The sequence below is a fragment of the Toxorhynchites rutilus genome, chromosome 2 (assembly GCF_029784135.1).
Source record: "Toxorhynchites rutilus septentrionalis strain SRP chromosome 2, ASM2978413v1, whole genome shotgun sequence".
Taxonomy (NCBI): domain Eukaryota; kingdom Metazoa; phylum Arthropoda; class Insecta; order Diptera; family Culicidae; genus Toxorhynchites; species Toxorhynchites rutilus.
In genome coordinates, this window is record NC_073745.1 from 19,097,409 (window position 1) to 19,121,985 (window position 24,577).

The 24,577-nt window shown below is 37.8% G+C and overlaps 2 protein-coding genes across 10 annotated transcripts in view; one reads left to right on the forward strand and one right to left on the reverse strand.

The window, feature by feature from the left end:
- The window catches only part of LOC129770865 (neurogenic protein mastermind), a 319,388-nt gene that overhangs the window by 26,057 nt on the left and 268,754 nt on the right, over positions 1-24,577 (reverse strand). The window lies entirely within an intron of this gene.
- On the forward strand, positions 3,022-5,233 carry LOC129770867 (transmembrane protease serine 9-like). Its single transcript, XM_055774017.1, has 2 exons — positions 3,022-4,276; positions 4,331-5,233. The coding sequence occupies exons 1-2, from the start codon at positions 3,138-3,140 to the stop codon at positions 4,926-4,928; spliced, it is 1,737 nt and encodes a 578-aa protein (XP_055629992.1). The 5' UTR covers positions 3,022-3,137; the 3' UTR covers positions 4,929-5,233.

Below are 24,577 nucleotides of genomic sequence, written 5' to 3' on the forward strand. Positions count from 1 at the left end.
AATCTCAAAAACACATTGGACTATTTTTTTGTAAGGGAAATATTTTGAAAAATTAATAATTTACACATTTTTTAAAAATAATGTTAATTTCATTTAAAAGCTTATTATTAAAATATTTTTAAAAATTAAAAATTTACACATTTTTTAAATTAAAATGAGTTTCTTCAAAAACTTTTTTTTAATTCCCGAAAAAATATGTGAATAGTTTATACAATAACGCACAAGTCATCCATACATTGGAAGATGGGAACCACGGGAAATATTCGTGTTTTCTTTGAAAAAATAATTTTCAAATTATTGTTTTTCATGTTAGAAATTATTTTACATTTTATATGAGTAATTAAACTATTTTCTACATTCCATTCTCTGACCAAAATTCGTTGGGTCTTTTTAGTTCTTGAATCAGATGTTTTTTTATAATTTTTAATTTTTTTTTAAATCTAACGTTTTCAGAAAAAATACAACTCAACTATCCTAAAAACTTTGATCCCAATGAAATGGAGGGATTTGTTTAAGCTTTCATTATAAAATATCAAAGCTTTTTTTTTTAATTGACACTGAAAAAAAAAAGTTATTTTAAGAATTAAAATTTATTTCACTCAAAAATATTTTCTTTTTATTCTGAAAAACAATATATGAATTGCCCTTCAATAAGCAACAAGTCATCCATAGATCGCAAAAAAGGCACTTCTTCAGAAAAAGAGTTTACATAACAACTTTTTTTTCAAGTTTTCTTCGAAAAATCACGACTAATCCTAATTATGGAATATATTCGGTAAAATTTTAGACCCGTTTGTTACATGGATTGGTGTTCTTCAAAAACGGGTAGTAAGAATTGAAACGGTACATAGATTCCGAAACCATTGGGCAAAGAAAAATTTGTAACACGCATCGAAAAACACATGTTAGAACGAAGAAAAAACCATACCATGCCCCGTTTAATGTTGTATTGTATGTCATATACCACAACAAAAATGCTGCATTATATGTATTTGAAACCTCTAGAACTTTCATTGCACGTCTCATTTTCAGCTTCTTATAGAAATTGAAATCCAGAAAACCTACATACCCTTCAATATAGAAAATAAAGACGTAGTGTTACGTAAAAAAATAGTTCGGGAGAAAAGGAATCCGATGTGTTTTTTTGAAGTGATTGATTTCTCGCATTTTAAAGCTTTAATTCGATAAAGTCGACAACGCAAGCCAGGTGGCGGTAAATATGAATAATGTTTATTCTGATTCTGATACTGAAAACAGCCAATTTCGCGTTATTTTTATATTGTCGATTCCGTTCAGCGAATTTTTATACTTGGCCTGTATGCGTTGTTTCGATTGCTCAACAGCTGCACATTGCACAAAACACCGTTTTTAACCACTTGAATAAGACTGAATTGAAGGACAAGCTCGATATATAGTTCGAAACTCATGGACCGAATTTAAATCTATCTATTTCTATGGTGGATAAAGGCTGGTGATAAAAAATGAGTCATTAACTTCAACGTCATTCAAGAAAGACCGTAGTCAAAAAGCGGTGAGTAAGCGCAAACGGTGACCAAGCTATATTACAATGTATGTGACCTAATGAAAACGGACCTATACTATACGCCTTTGGCTAATCTGGAGGCCGTAATCGTCCAAAATCGGTCAACTTTGGCCAAGCAAGAGGAATTGTGTTCCATCAGGACTAGGCCAGGCCACACTCCCGATAGTGACAGGATGTTGGTTGGGAGGTTCTTATTCATCCACCTTCTAGCCCGAACCTGATACCAGATGATCACTACCTGTGTCTGTCTACGACGAATGATTTTACTGTTGACAAATGCCTCGAGAGAAGCTTACAAAAATCGACTGTATAATTTTTTTTTGGGATATGTACGAGAGTCTTAATGAGAGAAGTGTAAAGAAGTTGCCTTCAAATTGCCAAAACAAGCATTCAATGCATATTTGACCTGAATCGGATTCTAACTATGATGAATAAAGACATTTTTTTATTTTATTGGCGTAGGCCAACGTTTTCGATTTCTATATAGGGGAGTCACTCTTCGAAATTGAGTAACGAAAACGAAAGTAACGTAACGAAGAAAAAGAAAAAAAGGAAGTATACATAAAAACGAAAAATAAAGGGATTTCAAATGCATATTACACAAAACCGTTATTGCAATATATGTCATTTAGTTATTCAGTATTTTTTTTATTAAACACAAACAGTGAAGGCTGTGAAACATGTAAACAATGTAACGTTTTAATCTAACATCCAAGTGTCAGTCATAGTAATGAAACAACGCAATATACCCAATATTATTCTCTCTGGAACGCTTCAAATGTTATCAAGGAAGTCGCACTCTGATGATTTTGCGATAACAGTGAATACAGAATTGTGCATACAGTTTTTTTTAATCCCAACTTCCAGCCAAAATATCACTCACGTTGTCCTCATTCTTATTTTACTGTTCTAATTAGTGGTGATGGGTTCTTTATCTGTGGTGCTACAACTTCCAAAAATTACATTTTTCTTAGCAGACGTTATCCAATTTTTCTACTGTAAAAAATCCGTGTTCATGAGAAAGAAGTACCAATTCCAGCTATGTAATATTACCCCCACACTATAAATCTCGATACGCTACAAATTCACAAAATAAACTACACGGATAGAAAACTTTAAGCCTGCGGAGATCCCAAGTGCAAATATGTATAAGTATTCAAAAACATTGAACCCAAAACGTAAATACCACAATTCAACACGATCGAATGTTTTTACAAATAAATTGCAAACTAGAAAACGACAGGGGCACCAGAAACATGACTTTACTAACAATCAGATTCACGTTGGAAAACATGCGCAGTGTATTATGTTTCAACAAACTCTCTCTACTCCCTCACCCACCCCGAGAAGTGCATCGTAAAAAATTCTCACAAAACGGGGAAACCCCCTCATCGAGGAGAAAAGATAGATTCACTCGTCACAGTGAGAAATACACGTCTTGAAAAACCGGTTTAATCAGTTAATCGCTTCCCAACGCAATACACACGACCGTTAGAATCAGCCCCTCGCGATTTTATTGTTCCAAGTCAGTTTAGTTCATTCTCAGTGTTAACAGTGGCAACAGCAGCAGTGTGCAGCTGAACTAGCCGCGAAGATGATCCGTTATCGGTTGACCTTGTTGATTGCACTAGGTGTAGCATCAATAGCACCGACTGGACACGGTCAGCAGGAAACCGACTTCGACGACAAAAGCTGCGGTCGGCAACATGCGCAGATCGATGGATTGATCAAGGGAGGCTACAAAGCCCGACCCGGAGAGTTCCCGTGGCATGTGGCTCTGTTTCACCGGATCGGGTCGAGTGATCAATTCGAGTACCAGTGTGGGGGAACGCTTGTGCACAAGTATCTGGTGGTGACCGCGGCCCACTGTGTCACGCAACGAGCAAGCCGAAAGCACAAGGTACTGGCGGATGTTTTGGTGAAGGTTGGTCGTTTCAACATATCGGAAGAACGCGAAGATCAGGGACGGGACCACGAGGTGGGTAAAATTGTGACCCATCGAAGCTACAAGCCACTGACGTACGAGAACGACTTGGCGATCATAAAACTGGCGGTTCCGGCGATCTTCACGCCGTACGTTCAGCCGGCTTGCCTGTGGAAGCGGGACGATAGTATACCACTGCCAGATTGGCGCAGACAGTCCGGCACCGTCGTTGGATGGGGATTGAAGGATGATAACAAAATTGCGACAACATTGAATACAGCCCATATGCCGGTGGTGGATATGCACGAGTGTCTGGCAAGCGATCGGGCCTTCTTTGGCCATCTCCTTAACGCCAGGTCGTTCTGTGCGGGTCACAAGAACGGTACCGGGGTGTGCAATGGGGATAGCGGTGGAGGAATGTTCTTTACACACGAGAATCAGTGGTACCTGCGGGGTGTAGTATCTTATAGTAACACGCTGGATTCGACCGGGATCTGCAATCTGAAGCAATACGTGGGTTTCACCGATGCTGGACAGTATCTGGACTGGATCTACGAGAATGCGCCCATCAACGAGAACAGTGATCCGATTCTCGGCCATCCAAGCATTCGTCTTATCAATCAAGGTAACTGCGGAAAGAACGAACAAATATTCGGTTACGCGGAGGACAGGAAGCCTATCATCCAGCAGTATCCGTGGATGGTGCAACTGCGTCATCCCTTTGCAAGCCATGATTACGTCCAATGTAATGGGGTGTTGATTAATAAAAATTACATTTTAACCACCGCGACATGCTATATCGATTGGAAGTGAGTAATTTCTAATAGTTTCATCGGCGTGTATATCTATAAGCTTCATTTTAGCGACGACGTGTTGGTCACTCTGGGAGACTACATCACCGGCCAGGTGAAGGACTGTGCACCACGTAATGGGGCAGAGTTTTGTACGAGCCCGGTGCAGACCACATCGATCGCCGAGTATACCCAAAAGGGTAAACTAGTTTTGGCGCGATTGTCGTCTCCGGCTGTCATAGGACGAAGGCAGCACATCGAGGCGATCTGTCTCCCCACCACGCCTGAACAACGCGATCGGCTCTATACAAAGTATATTCTAACCGGGTGGAAGGAGTCCGGCAATGATTCCCACTATATGCAACGCGCGATATTGGATTTGATACCCGAGGCACGGTGTCGGGAAGAGATGGCCAAATACGAGTACGCCACGGAAGAGCAGAAAAACCTCAACGATACGATAATTTGTGTGCGAAATTTGAACAACCCGAACCGTAGTCCTCAGTGTGAGGATTACCAACCCGGCACAGCAATCCAGGCTATCGAAAAGAAGTCCAATCGGTACTATTTGTATGGATTGCAAACCGATATTTCCTATTGTGTGAAACCGGAGACGTTCGCTGCGGTTACGAAATACATGGAGTGGATATTGGACAATATGAAACCTTAGACCATTGCGGTAGTTTTTTATGAATAAACTTCATGTTGGAATCTATACTTATTTTTGATTTAAGTTATTGTTGGTTAATGTGAAATAGCAATAGGTTTTGAGGCGCTCTCTAATTTTTTTTTTTAGAAATTAGTAGTACATAAAGTGGTAGCTACCCAAAGCTGTAATTTTTATTACAATTATGACTAATTACAATTACGCCTAATTTTTTTCAAAAGAGCGCATCCAAAATAACTGACCTTTTTCCAAAAGAATTGTAACTCGAAATACTACGGCTATCTGAATAAAATATGATGTTGAACCAATTTGTTGGAAGGTCAAAGAACTCTCTAGAAAAAAATAACATGTTAATACATCGATAAAAAAATTTACTCAGAAATTTGGTTTAATATCAAAAACCTGTTAGGATTTTGTACAACTGCAATATAAAAAATCATGAATTTTTAAACATTTTGTTAAAATCGCGTTCAATGGAGGGCTTCTAATTCTCTGTACATCTGTGCAGACCTCAAGGGGATTTCTAAAAAATCAAGCAGCTTGACAAAACCCCGACAAGGCCGTTGCTACATGTGGTCAGCTGCTATTGCGGCGTATCTTTCTCAAATATATTTATAATCAACCTGCAATAAATTTCGTAACGTAATCCTATGTCAGCTACCCGGTCGTGTCTTGGGCACAATCCTTCAACTTTTTATCGTCGAAGAATCTTGCACTGGTACACGCGTGTTCTCGAGCATGACATTCTGCAAACGAATAATTATAAGAATGTGTGCCTAAATGCCGGAAGCTTGACGTAGGACTTCGATTGTTCGAAAGAAAAACGTTTTTGAATTTAGTTCTTTCATTTGTAGAGACATTCCTGATTCGAATTCAATATTTGATATTCAATCAATTTCAGAACATTATATATTGTTGATTCTCGGTACCAGAACACCATACCACATACCACGTCAGATACAAATCAAATACTGGGAACTCCTGACGAGCATTCCGAGCATTTTTCAATTTATTCTGAAAATCAGACTTATCCTAGAATTTTACATGTGATTCATATTTTGGAATGCAGATTATAAATTCTCACTAACAGATATTACATTTTTAGACACGAATCTCACTTTCTTGAGTTTAGACTCGAGCTTCATTATCTGATCCAGATCTCTTGTATTGTTCTATTCAAGGGAAAAGCAAAAGACGAAAACATACTAATTTACTAATTTCGTCTCCAATTTAATACTAGTCCGGCTCCAGTCACCTTCCACACATAAAGGTTTTGCTCGACGCGAAATCGCTTCGAATAATGTCGATAATGTGTTATGAAAAAAAGAAGTCACATCGCAGGCAATAAGTACAAATTTCGACATATGGCGAGCTTAGGCATTGTTCTTCACGCAAACCATCGATCCTTTTCTGGGCCTTAGTGGCCTTACTACTTATTTACTACTAAAGAGTTATTTCAAAACTCTTGAGGCATTTCAAAGTTATATCAGAAGTAATAAAAAATGAATTTATGTTTATTTCTAAAAAATCATCGAGAGGGAGCATGTGTAAATTTGGGAATTTATTTGGACGGATGTGATGCTAAGAATCTGTTCCGTAGCGGTTGCTTGCGGATTCTGACGTATAATTTTTCTTTTAGAAAATCTAGTTTAAATAATTTTCCCGTATATTTTCCTGTGCATCTCTGTACCTGCCTGTTCGTGCAGGCAATAACAACAATAGCAATAGCAACTAATAAATCAGCAAGACTCAATGTATGACACTGCGAATCGTGCGCGCAAGAATCGCTCGTTCGAAATGCAAATGCAATGCAATGTTCAACCGTCAATGTGGAGCGAGGAAATATTGCATTTGAGCTCCGCTCTTTTTCGACCTGTAACTAAATAAGCCATCTGCAATACAAATCACAGTCTCGAAGTAGCTAGCGAGCAGACAACATTTTTTCCTAATATTAATATCACACACAGAGGTTGCGTTCGATACAAAGGAAGAATGGCCAGACATCACAATCAGTGGTGAAGTATGTTTCTGTATTTTTGCATCACACATACGTATTGTTGTTGTTTTAATGCGTATCCAAAGGTATGTGGAATGGAGCTAGTGGAACAAAATATGCTCGCCTGTGAGCTAGTGAGTGTGTATCAACTGCGAAAAAGACCACCGCGATTGCGTTCGAGATGAATACTCAGTGCAATGTGACTGATGAAACAACTCTGTTATTCTGCAATGGAATTACACCATACAAGTCTTGTTGGAAAAATACATTCTATGTGACATGTGACAAAAGTGACCTTTCAGTAACAACAAAGCTATCGAACTGTAACAGAACAATATATAAAAGAGCAACATATCATAGCGAGATATCACAATTACTCGAATGAGCAAGAAGTAAACAAATATTTAAATATTTTTATAACAAACATAAACGTTTCAATACATCGCGGAAAAGCAATTGATTTATTTTAATTTTTTCCAAATCTTTTGTTCATACATTAAGAATGAAAGAAATTAACGCGAAAGAACAGCTCATACTCAAAAGAAGATACATTTCTATGAATTATGTACTTTTGTTTTCTTGTGGATTTTCTTGATATTTCAAAGGATTTTTCAATGTTGCTTGATTTGTTTGATCTTTTAGTTTGCCATGAGGGGTACAGATTAGAAAAAAGCTGGCACATTAGTTTTTGTACACTAATTTCTATGGAGGCAATGAAGAAGTCTACCACAGGAATGTTTGCTTATTTACCGTTCTACGCATTGTTGTCCCATGTTACTTTTTGGAAATTTTCACTTTTCTTTTTCTTTTACTTATTTTTGGTTGTGCTAACGTAAGGATATTTATCACTATTCACTCGCGAGACGCGACACGGAACTAGGACACAGCACTTATAATCCTTACAAACATTAAAATGGTTAAAATTACCTTTTTCGTCGACCGGTTTCGGGCTCGATGTTGCCCATCTACTGGACGGTGTCCGACACCGTCCAGTAGATGGGCAACATCGAGCCCGAAACCGGTCGACGAAAAAGGTAATTTTAACCATTTTAATGTTTGTAAGGATTATAAGTGCTGTGTCCTAGTTCCGTGTCGCGTCTCGCGAGTGAATAGTTCACTTTTCTTCATAAAACGATGTTTTTATGCATTTTTCGGAAAAATTCGAAAAAACTTATTGTTTGTTTCCCTGATTTTCAAAAAAACAACATCAAGCTCAATTGTCCCATGTTGATATTCTAGGCATAATAGTCCCACCATAAATTATTAAAACCCGTAATCAGGATTGATCGATGAAAGTGAGGGGATCTTTTCACATTTCATCAAACAATAGCTTACTGCTTATAAAAAACCTTGTGTATTACTAAACTGGAACGCTTAAAGCTTCTGGTAAACAAATATGGTAGAAAACTTTGATTGTGTTTTTCTTAGCTGCTGATTTTGGAGCATGGGACAACTTTGCGTAGAACGGCAGTACACGTGTTGCTAATAAGGAGCAAGTTATGCATCCGGGGGCACTGTATATTTTCGAAAAATTGATGTTTCGTTAATAAAGGGAATATGGATAGAGAGGAGATACCATTCTCATATCCATATCTTTGGTTACGTCTTACTTCAGAAGGAAAGTAAAGGTGTTATACCGGAACATAAGGATATAGGAGGAATCGTCTCCCTTGTGTTGATGATTGGCACTGAAAGTGGCGAAAATAGACCGACGGAAAATCATTGACAATCAACATCGAAAATAATCTAACAACTAGATTTTGTTCGAGAATTCCAATCCTGGTTGACTGACTAAAGGCTGCCAAGATACAACTACAACTATAGTAGACAAAAATACGAAAACTTCCGCGTTGTATACTTAGTGCAGTGCTGGCATTGACATGAGGGAACATTGTTTTCGCGAGGGCGACGATTAATTATCCATCAATCATCTTTTGCTGATTCAAACAAACCATCGGTCCTTTTCAAGGCCACCAAAAATTATATTAAAGAAATAATTCTAAAATATTCTTAAATAACATCCGAAATGACAAGCAAGCGATTTGAATAAAATAATTTCGGAGGCCTACGTCAACAATGCGGTTGTGTGCTGGACACTACCCCTCATAATTTTTCGGATTTTTTTTTTGACGTAGAACTACGTCTTTCATTAAGGGTGCCAAATCAGAAAACAGGTCACGTTTTTATGAAATAAAGTTAACGTTAATAACTATTTTTGCCGCGAACGGATTTTGGCGATTTACATACTAAACGAATCGGAAATTCCGTAAGATTTGTTCAATATGCTATACATTAGAACCCTCTGGTTTGTAAATGGTTAAAATTCATGAAAACTTTAGGCGTTTCCATTTTTCCATACATTTGTTCTGTCCATTTGTGTGCTTTCCCGAACAGAGCTGTCTATAACGAGCAACTTATTGACGACCAACGAAGGGGAAATCGTAGGATTTGAAGTCGTCGTGAACAAAGGAAAAGTAGAAGAATGAAGGGGAATATTTGCCTTGAGTATAAACAGTGGATCTCGCTGAGGCAAACTTTCATTCGGCATCGGACTGTTGAGCAATCCAGTCCATTTTGCTTTCGCTGCGCTTCGATCTAAGATTGGACCCCACCAGTGGTTATCCAACTTCGATATCGTCGTTTGCTTTTTCTGTTCGTTATTCGTATCGTGTGTTTTTCTTCCCGCGTCATAAATTAGACGTTTCGCGTAGTGTGTGATGGGCAAGAAGAAGAGGGAGGCAGGCTCTAGCCCTGCAAAAAACGAACGCCAGGGGCAATGAAATTTCGAGGCAAGCGTCATCTCATGATGCACGCGATGTTGGTGTAGTGAAAAGCGCTCGCACTGAACCGAGCTTTCGCGAGTGGGACACCGCATCGAACAACAGCAAAATAGGCGATTTCGGCGCGTCGGTCGAAAATGTAAACGGCTTCTTTGGTGCCTTTGAGAATGCATCAATGCATTAAACTGACGTTATGGCGAAGCATGTGTTAAGGTTATGCTCCAAAAAAATATTTGGGGAATACCAAGCATCTTGAATGTCTTACTGGAATGTTATAAGTTATTTAGGTTCGCGTGCCAGTCGCAAAACTGCCTTCAACTAGGATTGCATTTGCGCTAATATTGATCATAATGAAGCATTGCTACTGTATTCGAGGTTGTTGATATTAACAAAAAGAGTTTATTTGGCTTGTTTAGTCACCAAGAAAGTAAATGTCGTTCTGGAATTTTGTATGTGATTACGTTTCGCTTACCAGTAGCAAAAATTCCTCCACTAAGGGTGACAGCTGCGCTTCTCTCGAGCATGAGAAAGTAATGCAACTTTTTTCGTCAACATCGTCAACTGATTTTTCAATGAAAAACCATTTCAAAGATTATTCTACTAAGCAGTTGTTTCGAAAATTTCACAGCATTATAGAATAATATCCGAAGGTATAAACAAGCGACTTATATAATGTAACAGCGTAGTTCTATGTCAACAATGCGGTCGTATCTTGGACACAACCTTCTATAATTTTTTTTTAGAAACTTTTGTTTCACTTTTTTTTAAGTTATTTTGTTTGTAACCGTGAGTCAATCTAATAGAAGGGTCGAATTGAATTAATGCACTTAAATCAACAAAGTTTTTCCGGAACGATCACAAAATTGAACTGTCAAAATTCAGGACCCTCATTGACCATCTTTGTGTTGTTACAGAATAGCTACGTCCACGCAACAATCATCAGCGATGGAGATCGATCCACGGTCGAAATAAGATCGATTCATCCATACAACTGCTCTGCTCTGCAAGACACATCGGGCTGCTGTTCTATAAACAACTCAACAATGATCAATCAACTGTCTCCGCTGTCCGGTCTAACTAGATAATGGAAGAACAAATAGCCATTAAAATTTGGCTCTGTTACAGCTAAAATCCTAATGAGCCTAAAATAAATAAATGGGATAAAAAGAAGCTGTCAAAATATTGGTACAATTCTTCTAAGATTGTAATAAATCGTAATCGAAAAATATCAACCATTAAAATGGCTTTTCCAAAAATGATAAAAAACACAGTTTGTTTGTTTGGACTTTAGCACTAGGTTTACGGGACGCGTCATTTCGACGCATTCCCAATTTTATAAGTAAAATTACAAAAACCGTCTTCTTCTTCTTGAATGGCGTTAACGTTCCCTTGTGGAACTTTTGCCGTCTAAACGTATGCATTAACTAGCGTCATTTATTAATACTTGGTCGAGATTTCTTAAGCCAAATAACACGCCTTGAATGTATTCCGAGGGGCAAGCTCTTGAATACGCATGACCACAGTGCAAGTCGAAGGAAATTTCTTTGACGAAAAATCCCCCGGCCAGAACGGGAATCGAACCCGAACACCCGGCATGATAATGTGAGACGCTAACCACTCGGCCACGGGTGCACAAAAACCGTCTGCGAGGTAAATATATATTAGGGTGGCAATAGATGTATGGAAAAAAAAACATCATCGAATTTGGAGAACCGACAATGTACATTTTGGTTTTGGTCCAAAAAATGACCTGCTTTTATTTTATTTTATTTTCTAATTTTTGACATTTTGAACCCCCAGAAGGTCGATTTTCGGTCAGTTTTTTGCCGGGATAACGCCAAGGTTAAAAAAATCCAAACTTTGAGCGTTTTAAGGCACCCCTAAACCATGTCCGATTGAGCTGAAATTTTGCACAGGTCATTTTTTTGGGCCAATAAACAAAATGTAGATTTTCGGTTCTCTAAATTCAATGATGAATTTTTTTCCATACATTCATTGCCACTCAGTCCCAGAAGGTCGATATTCAGCCAATTTTTTTTTTCGAAATCCACCAGATCTCGACATTTTATGCATTTTGAAGTCATTTTGGCATCGGAATTTTTTTTCGATTTTCCTAATTTCAGGACTACTTCAGTCAACATACCTTGAATTGACTAGAAATGAATTGTAGATAGTTACCAGGTATGCAATAAAGGTCCTCGCGTTAGTATTAGTAAATAACGTGCAGTTTGGGAGGAATTCTAAAGAAAATTTGAGTTCACTTTGTCTCCGAGTTCGATTTTGTGGAAGAAACAGAAAAGCGGGTTTATATCAACAAAATTCACAAATTTGTCAGTGTTTCTGAATACAACATTGCACGTTATTTTATATGTGTTAATAATTTGCAAACAAATCTAGCTCACCTCGTTGAACTCAAACTTCGATACATGCATACGTGATACATGAGGGTGAGAGAAACCAATTTTGGCGGGAGTCACTTCAATATGCAATATGCGGGGAAGAATGAAATGAGATAGTCGAGTCGTAAAGTGAGATATCAACTAATATGAAGGCGAATTTCTTCATAGTTCCCTAACTATCCGCAGTTGAATATGACTTTACCCAGCCCTGGTTGTATGTTTTCAAACACGCGTTAAATTGACGCGTGTTCGTAGAGATAGATATACAAGAAAAGTCCGTAAACCTAGTGTTAACAATCAATCATACAATCAATTTGTATGACTTTATAGTGATGATTCAATCTAACATAGAGGTCGGACTACAAAACCTAATATCATTGTGTAACAGTTTTTCAGATGAAGAAAAAAACATGTACGGAAAAATTCTACAGCCAAAAGGTACACTTCGATTACCGTCCAGCGCAATGTACCGCTCGTTCGGTAGGGTGTGGAATTTCAATATAAAGTTTCCCTATTAATTCCACTTTACGAGTAAAAAGTGTAATATGAAATAAGTGTGACCTCACGCTCTCTCCCACTTATCTCCGTCTTCCAGTGATCTCCCTCTTTTTCTCGCCACCAAGAAAATGTTAAACATCGAAGGAGGTGAATCCCACTAGAAGTGTTGCCGGGAAAACGTCTATAAAGTCAGCGTATTACTTTTTTTTCCGCAATTTTTCCGGACGTATTGAGGAAAAGTAACAGACTTTTTGCGGTAACCTTTCGAGCATCGTCATCGCTATCGTGTCGTCTGAAGGATTTTTCCAGGAGCAGTAAGAGCGACGTGGGCAAATAGTATGGAAGCGAATCGACCGCCGCCTCCGCTCCGCACAGAGCTCCAGAGAAGTCCCTAGTTGATATATGATAGTAATGGTGTAATGTAATACAAATTGGCTTTCGCCTGGGTTTTAGTCGTTCGTCCTCCGTTGGAAATGTGAGAGCCGCCCTTCCTAATGCGAATATTTTGGGACCCTGCTCGGGGAAGAAAAGATGTATGGTTTGAAATCGAAGCGATCCCCACATTGAGATTCAAATTGCACCATCCTGGATGCTGGATGGTGGATAGCAGAACAACTTTTGCGGACTCCATCGTGTGTTGCAAAATGGAGAGCATTTTTATCATGAGTTATGACTTTGCGGCTTATTGTAGTAGGACCACCACATTTGCAATCATGCGCTTCGGCATGGGTTTCCGCTTTCTTCCTCCCGGACACCTAATATTGTCTTCCTTTTTCCTAGGAACAGTGGCGATAAAATTGGTTGTTCATTCACACACATGCAGTTCGCCAACACCGGATCGAATAATCGCTCCAAATGAACCCATTTGACCTTTTTAACCAGCCCCGTGTTACGAACAACGCCATTTCGGCAAACGAGTCTCCGCCGATTGCACAGGGCACAGAGCCCGGAATAATATATGCCCATCCTCTGCCATCCCACGGGCAGCAGCAGTAGCAGCGATTCATTGCTGTCGGAAAACTGACACTTTGCGCCATCGGAAAATTCGATACACTTTTGCATGCCTGCCTATATGTGTGTTGTTCACATTTTCACTGCCCTCAATATTAACCGGAACAACGCTGCAGCCCCACGCTGGTAACGGTGTTGCCGTTGTTGTGGCGTGGGTGTATCGGGAAACGGGGGAATTAGCGGGAGAGCGTGCAAATGCAACAACACGCGCCCCCGGAGTGGGGAAAAATATAAAATCGGCGAACGACAACGGGAGAGAAGCGCTGGAAAAGCGGAGATTTCCTGCATTTAAATATGTTCAATTTATTGATGATAATAATTGGATTTCACACCTCACATACGCAACCGGATTCGTAAAACGAGCTGTGATTTGGTTGGTGCTGGATTTTTGGAGAATGAGCGAATCAGAAAGGGAAACGAGAGCGCTTCCGAACGGGCACTTGGAAAATAGTCGAAACACGGTTGATGAGTAATAATTTGCATAAATTAATGACCCGAGCGCGCAATTGGATGTGGCAAATTGCTACAATATGTATCGCTTGATGGCGTTTGAAAGGTCGTGATATTGACATGTACATTCGATTCAAATTTAGTTCGATTCATAGTGATGACTAGCCATAGCTGCGTTTTGAAACATGCATAAAAACCTCATCTTCAATCGTCAGAAATCAGAAATCAGAAATCAGAAATCAGAAATCCGAAATCCGAAATCAGAAATCAGAAATCAGAAATCAGAAATCAGAAATCAGAAATCCGAAATCAGAAATCAGAAATCAGAAATCAGAAATCAGAAATCAGAAATCAGAAATCAGAAATCAGAAATCAGAAATCAGAAATCAGAAATCAGAAATCAGAAATCAGAAATCAGAAATCAGAAATCAGAAATCAGAAATCAGAAATCAGAAATCAGAAATCAGAAATCAGAAATCAGAAATCAGAAATCAGAAATCAGAAATCAGAAATCAGAAATCAGAAATCAGAAATCAGAAATCAGAAATCAGAAATCAGAAATCAGAAATCAGAAATCAGAAATCAGAAATCAGAAATCAGAAATCAGAAATCAGAAATCAGAAATCGGAAATCAGAAATCAGAAATCAGAAATCAGAAATCAGAAATCAGAAATCAGAAATCAGAAATCAGAAATCAGAAATCAGAAATCAGAAATCAGAAATCAGAAATCAGAAATCAGAAATCAGAAATCAGTAATCAGAAATCAGAAATCAGAAATCAGAAATCAGAAATCAGAAATCAGAAATCAGAAATCAGAAATCAGAAATCAGAAATCAGAAATCAGAAATCAGAAATCAGAAATCAGAAATCAGAAATCAGAAATCAGAAATCAGAAATCAGAAATCAGAAATCAGAAATCAGAAATCAGAAATCAGAAATCAGAAATCAGAAATCAGAAATCAGAAATCAGAAATCAGAAATCAGAAATCAGAAATCAGAAATCAGAAATCAGAAATCAGAAATCAGAAATCAGAAATCAGAACTAAAAGGATATTTCGTTCTAGGATCGATAATCTGCATTGGAGTTTTAAGTCAAATATTAAATCTGAATTATGAAATTACAAATATTAAGTAGGAATCTATACATTGATTATGATTATGAATTCCGACTTAAGGTGAAGGCGTGTAAAATGGGGTAATAGTTTTTGTAAGAGAAGAGCAAAGCACACGTAAATAGATCAATTCACTTATCAGACTGTGTGGCGCTTCATTGACACGAGTCTTTGAATACATTTGAAAAAAAAATTACAATTCTATACTCAAGTAAAATGTATGAACGATATGTTCCGATAAACAATTATAAATATATAAATATATATATATATATATATATATATATATATATATATATATATATATATATATATATATATATATATATATATATATATATATATATATATATATATATATATATATATATATATATATATATATATATATATATATATATATATATATATATATATATATATATATATATATATATATATATAGAAAGTGCATTTGCATATGAAGTAAAATTTTGATTATACGCGAGCGTAACATGAGCAAATTTATAAGACATCTTTTGGTATTAACAAGTTCTTCCACATAGTAACTCGGTGTTGATGATTCCTTCATATTTTCCTCCGTTGATCGTAATGTTTTCACATATTCACGTTGGAGAGCCTTAACCCTTCTCTTCGTTGGCCGAGGCATTTTGATTGAATGTAATACTTTTCCGTTTACTGTTTTTGAAAGCATAGGCAGCCGTGGCAGTGTTCCGAGCTCTGCAATACAATTTTCTTACCCAATGTTAAAGTTGCTAAAACTTACATTATAGACCCATTAAACGTAAAAATAATAATTGTATTGACACAATTTTATTCTATTGATTCTCATGACATGAAACGCTATGACTCAGGAATAACATTTTATTGAGTGGTTTTTATAGCTGTTTCGATGATGTTGACTGGCATCATTGTCGAAAAAATAACGATGCTTTCATCAATACAAACAAAACCATTACCGAAAATTGAAAAATTAAAATTTAGCTTCCAGAGCATTAGCTCGAGTTTCCCGACGTTTTTCACTATACAGTGCGACGGCAGATGAAAATTTAATAACTTGTGAGTAATCGATTAGAGTTTCGTTGATATTACTTGATGGGAAGTGTGCGAAAACGACCATTTTATCACACTGTTTCGCAAAATTATTGATTTTCGGGCGAGGGGTGAGGGAGGGAGATGAAAGAAATGAGCGCCATTTGTGGCTAGCTTCCACCTTCACCTTAAGATACCGGATTCTGGGATCTGCATCTTACATTCGAATTTAGAATTTTAAATAAGAATTATTAATATCTTAGCAGATCTTTTCTTCTTGGATGGCACTCCGCCTTCCCAACGTAATGTTACTTGGGTCATATTTATCACGCATTGTTTGTATTCAGAGTAGAAAGCTCAATAATATGTACAAGCCGTAAAAAAAATTCTTTCCCTTTGTTTTGTATTGAATTGAATCCCCCACTGACAGTTCTGCTTGAGACGATCTTAAGGCAGGTTCAGAGTTCCCGTGAACGTGAACATGAACAGGTGGTGATAAGGTACGATTATTTCACGGTGAACAACATTGCGAACAAACATCTCAAATAATCGTGGTGAATAGAATGTTTTTGTTCACATTCAGGTTCATATTAAAAGATTTCCAGTAAATTGTTCATGAATCAACCCGAAGCAACGACCCATCCAGAGATCCGATAGAATAAAACTGCATCCATATGGAAATTTTCACTGAAAACTCGAGAGTTGCATAACATATACTTTTACAGTTCACGGTGACATAATTTTCAGAATGCATTGGGACATCCGAACGTGAACATGAACGGGGAAATAATTTGACATCTATATTCACCACTGTTCCCACGTTCACGTTCACCGAAGTCGGTGAAACATGGTGAATTCACCAACATCTCGATTCCACGGTGGAAATTCAGAATCGTAGTGAAATATTGAATTAATCCATTTCTATCAATATGAATTGTGTTTAAATATGTTTTTCCACTAGAAAATGTTTCTTCCCATCGTTTCGAGATTTGTTCCCCGCGTTTTATATGTAGACTGATGAATTATTAACAAAATAGAGTTTGTTCACGTTCACGTTCAACAGAACTCTGAACCGGCCATTAACACCAATCATAACACCCGGCTGCATCAAAACGTTACACTGATGTGATTAAAAATTAAGCGTTAAAACCGGGACTCTGGCAACCCTATCCCAACCAATGCAAAATTGAGCGTTGGCAGCATAAAACAGGGCTCGCGCTTAGGGGGCTCACGTATTGTTTAATGTTTGGAGTCATATACGTTAATATTTGATTAAGTTGGATAGTTTCTGTCGCGACCGCCAATATTATCCATTGTGATCAACGGATAAGCTTCAAATATGAAGTCTCAGTCCAGAAGATTCTTTGCTAGCTACATCGAACCATATACAATCACTGGAACGATGATTTGTGTGTAGATAGCAAGCTTGTTCTTCAGTGACAGAGTCGAGTTGCGATTTATTAAGGGGTACAATGATCTTATCAGTACATTGCACTTGGTGTTACTGCTGCGCGGAGTCGCTCGCGCTTTTATAACTTGGCTCATCTTTCCTTACATGTGATTGGTCTATAGTTCTCATGGCATGTTTCTTTATTGGTATACTAGCTGACCCGGCAAACTTCGTCCCGCCCAAAATTTGTTTTTTTGTTATCAATACCTTCAAACATTTACGTTTTCTTACTGAGCGCAAGTTCATGAGTCCAATCGCAGAACTGTTCATTGATTGATCTTCTAATCGACCCCGTTGAATTTACCTTTTACTAAAAACATTCTAGTACAGGTCAGGCTCGATTATCCGGAGTATTGATTTTTTTTTACTCCTGATAATCGAATCCTCCGGATAATCGAGTCATAAAAATACAATGTTCTGTCGGTAAACGTGTTATAATTATGAATTGCACTTATTTATTAAACGGTTATATCTAGGTTGACTCATATGTATGTTTGTGACTTTGTAACTTTGTAACTTTGTAACTTTGTATGAAGCGCTGTACCACAAATATATAAATTTAACCCCCTTCCTGTTGACCGATTGATCTGAAATTTGGAACACATCTTTATCTCTGGTGTCATTTTAAAACTGCGTATTCCATGATCTTGAAAATCCAAGATGGCGGTCGCTACGAAATGGCGGATCACACATTTTCTCAGAACCATTTCAATATAGGTATAAAATGAAAGAGCTTGACTAGTAGAATACAGTTATTTATAAAAAAGGCAAATCCAAAATGGCCGCCACCACAAAATGGTGCCATTTTTTTTCAAAACCTCTCCAATATGGGTATCAAAAGGAAGTTCTCGACTAGTAGAACATAGCAGATCATAAAAAAAATTCCAAGATGGCCGCAGTTCCCAAACAACTAATTACTTTTTAAATGGTTTCATTCAGCTTGACCTGTTTCTAGGTATGTTTGAATGTATGAACCCTACAAGGTTGTCCCACAATAATCGCCATCTTGGATTTGAATTTTTCATAAATAACTGTGTTCTACTAGTCAAGCCCTTTCATTTGATACCTATATTGATGGGGTTCTGAGAAAATATGTAATCCGTCATTTTGTAGTGGCCGCCATTTTGGATTTGCATTTTTCATAATTACTGCATTCTACTAGTCAAATCCTTTCATTCGATACCCATATTAGCTATTCAATATGGAATTATTATACAAATTATTCAAAATTTCCGAAAATCAAAAATAAAATACTCCGGATAATTGAATCCCGGATAATCGGGTTTCCGGATAATCGAGTCCGACCTGTACTTCTACCAAAACTCATCATAATAATATCTGATTATTTTCAGAAAACAATTCTCGTTCAAGATTTTTCAACCGCTTGCAAATAACATGTTTCTCCGTTACATGGAATAAATGTTTTATATAGAAAATATGATAGAATAAAGACAGCCCTAAATCAGACAATTCTTCCTCGAGCTCTTCCTTCCTTCCAGTTTCGAACAAAGATCAATTTCGCTAGCGCAAACATCAAATGGACAAACAGCACTTGTCACTATGTAACTGTAGAACATATGGGAATTTAATTTTCCGAATTTTCCATTTTTCCTTCAGAGTTTTCCGAAAATTTTAAATTGTCATGTTTGGAGGGGTGTCATACCATCATGGAAACATTTCTCATACCCAAAAACCCTCACATCCCAAATTTTGTTTGAATAGTTCTCGAGTTATGCAGAAGTTTTTGTTTCGTTTGTATGGCAGCCCCCCTTAGAGAGGGGGAGGAGTGTATTCGCCCTAGAAACGTTTCATGTCCCGTAAAACCTTCACATGCAAAATTTGGCTCCATTTGCTTGATTAGTTTTCGAGTTATGCAGAAATTTGTATTTCATTTGTATGACAGCCCATTCTTAGAGAGCGGGAGGAGTGTCTAACCACCATAGAAACATTTATTGAATCCTAAAACTTCCACATGCCAAATTTGGTTTCGTTTGCTTGATTAATTCTCGAGTAATTCAGAAATTTGTGTTTCATTTGTATGGCAGCCCTTCTTAGAGAGAGGGATGGAGAGTCTAACCATCATAGAAACACTTATTGCACCCTTAAGCCTCCACATGCAAAAGTTGGTTCCATTTGCTTCATTAATTCTCGAGTAATGCAGAAACTTGAGTTTCATTTGTATGGCAGTCCCCCCTTAGAGAGGGGGGTGGAGAGAATACCCACCATAGAAACATTTATAGTACCCTAAAACCTCCATATGCCTAATTTGGTTTCATTTGCTTGATTAATTCTGGAGTAATAGCAGAAACTTGTGTTTCATTTGTACGGCAGCCCCCCCTTAAAGAGGGGGATGAAGAGTCTAACCACCATAGAAACATTTATTGCACTCCAATACCTAAATAGGCCCAATTTGGTTCCATTTGCTTGAATAATTCTCGAGTAACACAAAAATTTGGTTTCATTTGAATGGCAACCTTAGAGAGGGGGGAGGGGTCTCAAACTTCCCCAAACAAACAAACAAACAAACCTTCCCCGGCCCCAAAAACCCCTAAATACCAATTTTCATGTTGATCGGTTCGCTAGTTTCCGAGTCCATAAGAATCAGACAGACACACAGACAGACAGAAATCCATTTATATATATATATATATATATATATATATATATATATATATATATATATATATATATATATATATATGTATATATATATATATATATATATATATATATATATATATATATATATATATATATATATATATATATATATATATATATTATATATATATATATATATATTTATATATATATATATATATATATATATATATATATATATATATATATATATGTTCTCTACAGTTTCCTTTGGCAAGCGATGTTTGGATACCCATCCGGAAACTTTCTTGGCGATTTGCAATTAAAATCACTACTGGAGAATCGCGCTGAGTTCTTCAGTTTTAATTTTAGATTATGATTTCTATGCTCATGATTCTCTATGCTCGTTAAAAAAAGGCGACCATCTTAGCAATCCCTTGGTTGAAACAATATTTCTTAGTAATAGTATTCACTCCAAAAGCTGATGCGAATGGGTGAGATGTTACACGGAATGAAACCTCTTTTTCGAAGCACTGATGAATATAGGTATACCCAAACAACCAACTCAACCAAACAGCCAGCCCCCCGACTAATCGACCGAACGAACAAACGTAGGGGAGATGGAGGTAAGACGGACATGTTAAGGAAAACTTCAATTGTATCTTTGGACAGTCACGTTTTCCAAAACTTACAAGCAGTTTCTTACAGTTCAATATACTGGGTTTCGAAATAATTGGCCAAATGTTTTATAAAAATGTGTTTTTTTTATGTTTTTTACTGAAATTAAAACAAGCCGAAAAGTAGAACATTTTCATCGGTATAATGGACATGTAGTGGGGGAAATATAGACAGGTCAATAATATACGAAGCGTAGAAGTTTATCGTTTGCGAGAGGAATAATTTCGCTCTCGTGTTTTTGCGTCCAGTAACTGAAATAGAACAAAATGAGGAAGCAATATAAAAAAGAGTTTAACATTATTCCCTTCACTTTCCCTCATGCGTTGGATGTGCATGTTGGATATGACTGTCCATTTTAACCCCACCAGTGCAATTATTTGAATAATTTAAATGTACCACTTACAATTGAATTTACTTTTCCGTACATACCTTATATCGCTTCTCTGTCAACTCACAAACCGAAATATAGGGGCTGATCACGAACGTCACTTCACGGTGAAAACTAAATGAATTGCATGCAATTTGTATGCATTTTATTCCGTTTTCACCGTGAAGTGACGTTCGTAATCAGGGCCATAACCATCAGCGAATTCTATTTTGCAATTAAACCACTCAAAATGCTTAATATCGAAGCCGCAAAAATTACTTCCACACGCGGAATCATGTATGATATTCGGTTTTTGTTTCCCTATTTCGCTTTTGGTCAGTATTCATTTTCATAGGATGGTTTAAATATTCTAGAATAGCATGTAGAGGGGGTTCCCACCAACAGAAATTTGAAACTCGTAATGCAACTATACAAATCAACCACCTGTACATCATATCCCCTCTGTCCGTCTTACCCGCGGATCCCCTACGAAAACACGCAGCGAGTAAATTTCAATGAATATTTGAGCCACTCCGATCGCAGGAATCCATGACCGTCAGCAGCTTGAAGAGTGAACCAAAACTCTCGCAACACAATTCAGTACAACATTTGACGACTCCAGCGATGCTGTTGCTGCTGCTGCTGCTGCCGCCTGGTAAATGATGGTAATGATGGCAACTACTTTGTTGCTCGTACAACACACTTTGGGGGGTTGAACGAAAAGACCCTGTGAAGACGAAGACGAGGACGAAGACAACGCCGGGCGGCGGTAGTGAAATACGATATAACCATAATGATATGAATGGGGGGTTAGTTGGTTGGGGGGAGGGGTCTTCTTCTCTCTCCCTCTCAATTAGTATGTAATTTCTCGTTTCCTTCTCGTCGTTTTGTGTGTGACGGACTGACAACACAACACACAGCATTTGCGCGCTACTGCTGCCGCCTTCGATGATTGTGTGTAGCGCGGCGCACGAGTCTCGTGTGCGCCGGTATCCGAAACCTACCAGGCGGCCAGCTTCGGGTGAAGGTGTTTCGTTTTACGTTTCCTTTCAACAGGCGCGCGCGCGCCCCATTGGCCGGGTGTCAAATGGATATCGCGCTCTGGTGCTGCTACGGGGCGGGATGAGGTAGGGTTTTGGCTCTGGCTGGTACGCTGGAAGGGAGGGTCGACGAGGAGGAAAAAAATACACACTTGTGTCTTCGTATCGATGGCGCAAAAGTGCTACGATCTTGTGTACTGTGCGTTGTGTATCGGGGTTCAAATATTACTGCCGCCGCTGGTGGTGATGATGATGATGATTATGATGGTGTTAAACACGGGATTTATTCCGATAGAAGTGGGTCGTCCATGAAGTGTGTACATATAAATGGTTGCATTTTTGTTTAAATGATTATTCATTCAATTTTTCAACTCTGCCACCATTCCACGACAAATCGATATAGTGGTTTTCAGATTTTCGTGAAAAGTGGTAATTTTGTTCTTGCGAAACATTAGACCCATATTTTTCTATTTTTTCATTACGGTGACCATTTTCATTTTTGGGTGGCCCAATAAATAAATTTTCCCCTTTTTCCAAAAATGTTTTTTTTCTCCAAAATTAATAACTTTTGAACCACTAAGCCGATTCAGATGATCAATATATAATTAAAGCCAATTAACTGATCTTTTTTTTAGAAAAATATTACACTTGCAAAGAATTTGGATTTTGTGTTTGTAATTACAGGGAAACCTTTTTTTGTGCGGGGAATAGGGACCGCACAAAAAAAATCGCATAAAAAATCGTGCAAAACTTCACCAGCAGCTTTAAAAAATCGTGTTCGGTACACATTTTGAAAAAAACTTTTTTTGTGCGGTAGATAGGGACCGCATAAAAAAAGTTTCCCCCAAGAAAATAACTCAAATCCACGCCATTCACCGTTCAATTTCCTTTTGTTTCCCTGCTTTGCGATAGGACACTTTGCCTTTTCGGTTGCGCGTGGCTGTTTTGTGCTTTTAGATGCATGTCGAAACGTGTTGCTGTTAGAAATCATGTCATGCAAAAACTAAGAAAAACAGGAAGTGGGTTATATCTATGGTATAACCGCAAGGGTGACGTAGGACTATCGTTGATTTAGAGATCATTTGTCTATTTGGAGAACTTCGAAAACGAGAGCGTTACGTTGGAGGCACAAGGTTTTATGCATCCAATATTGGATACGGAAATATCCTACTGATGGGGAAGAATAATCTTCAGAAGCTATTCTGTTAACTGCGCTTGATTGAAAAATCACAAAACCAAATGTATTTGGTCACAGTGTTACATGGATAGAAAACATTAAAATAAACTCTTTCACATGAATGTAATTTTAAATTCCCAGAGGAACTGGCAGATTATTTTCAGTAACGATTAGATATTTCCACATTTTCCTCGATACTGGAAGCCCACCAGTGGTTAATGCTAACTCGATAACCATCTGTTAATAGCACTTGATTGAAACATATTTGGTTACAGTGTTACATGGATAGAAAACATTCAAATAAACTCTTTCACATGAATGTATTTTTAAATTCCCAGAGGAACTGGCAGATCATTTTCCGGATCTTTTTCGATGCTGAACGGCATCCAAACGGAAAGAATTCCGTGCGTGTATGTATGTGTGCAGCGGCTGCTTCGATGGTCACCTTCTCTTCTCCTGAAGGATCGGCTTCTCTGTGCTCCTCACAGTTTCAAACAAACTGCTTGCGTTTCAGGGCAGATCTCGATCCTTCGCCGTCCAGCACCCTCAGCAACGATGTTGTCTTGTCGATGTCCTCACGAAAAATGAATGCGTCTCACCACCAGAATATCGCTTAAGTATGCTTTTTGTGCATGATTGAATCGAGAGAAGGCGTGGTTTACGATGACAATTTGGAAGGCAAACTAGAGGGGACTGAACTCTCTGAGCTCGGAACTTTCGGCGACTGAGCAATAATCGATTGCGGGCGCATACAATATTGGATACGGAAATATCCTACTGATGGGGAAGAATAATCTTCAGAAGCTATTCTGTTAATTGCGCTTGATTGAAAAATCATAAAACCAAATGTTACATGGATAGAAAACATTAAAATAAACTCTTTCACATGAATGTATTTTTAAATTCCTAGAGGAACTGGCAGATTATTTTCCGGATCTTTCTGGATGCTGAATGGCATCCAAACGGAAAGAATTCCGCGCGTGTATGTGTGTGTGTGTGTGTGTAGCGGCTGCTTCGAGATCTTCCCGGGGAACCGTTTGTGGCATCACTCTCCTCTTGT

What these genes read in the sequence shown, in the direction of transcription:
- LOC129770867 (XM_055774017.1), top strand. Translation starts at nt 3,138, where the DNA reads ATGATCCGTTATCGGTTGACCTTGTTGATTGCACTAGGTGTAGCATCA. An exon ending in ACATGCTATATCGATTGGAA is followed by an intron (nt 4,277 to 4,330) that starts GTGAGTAATTTC and finishes GCTTCATTTTAG; the next exon opens with CGACGACGTGTTGGTCACTC.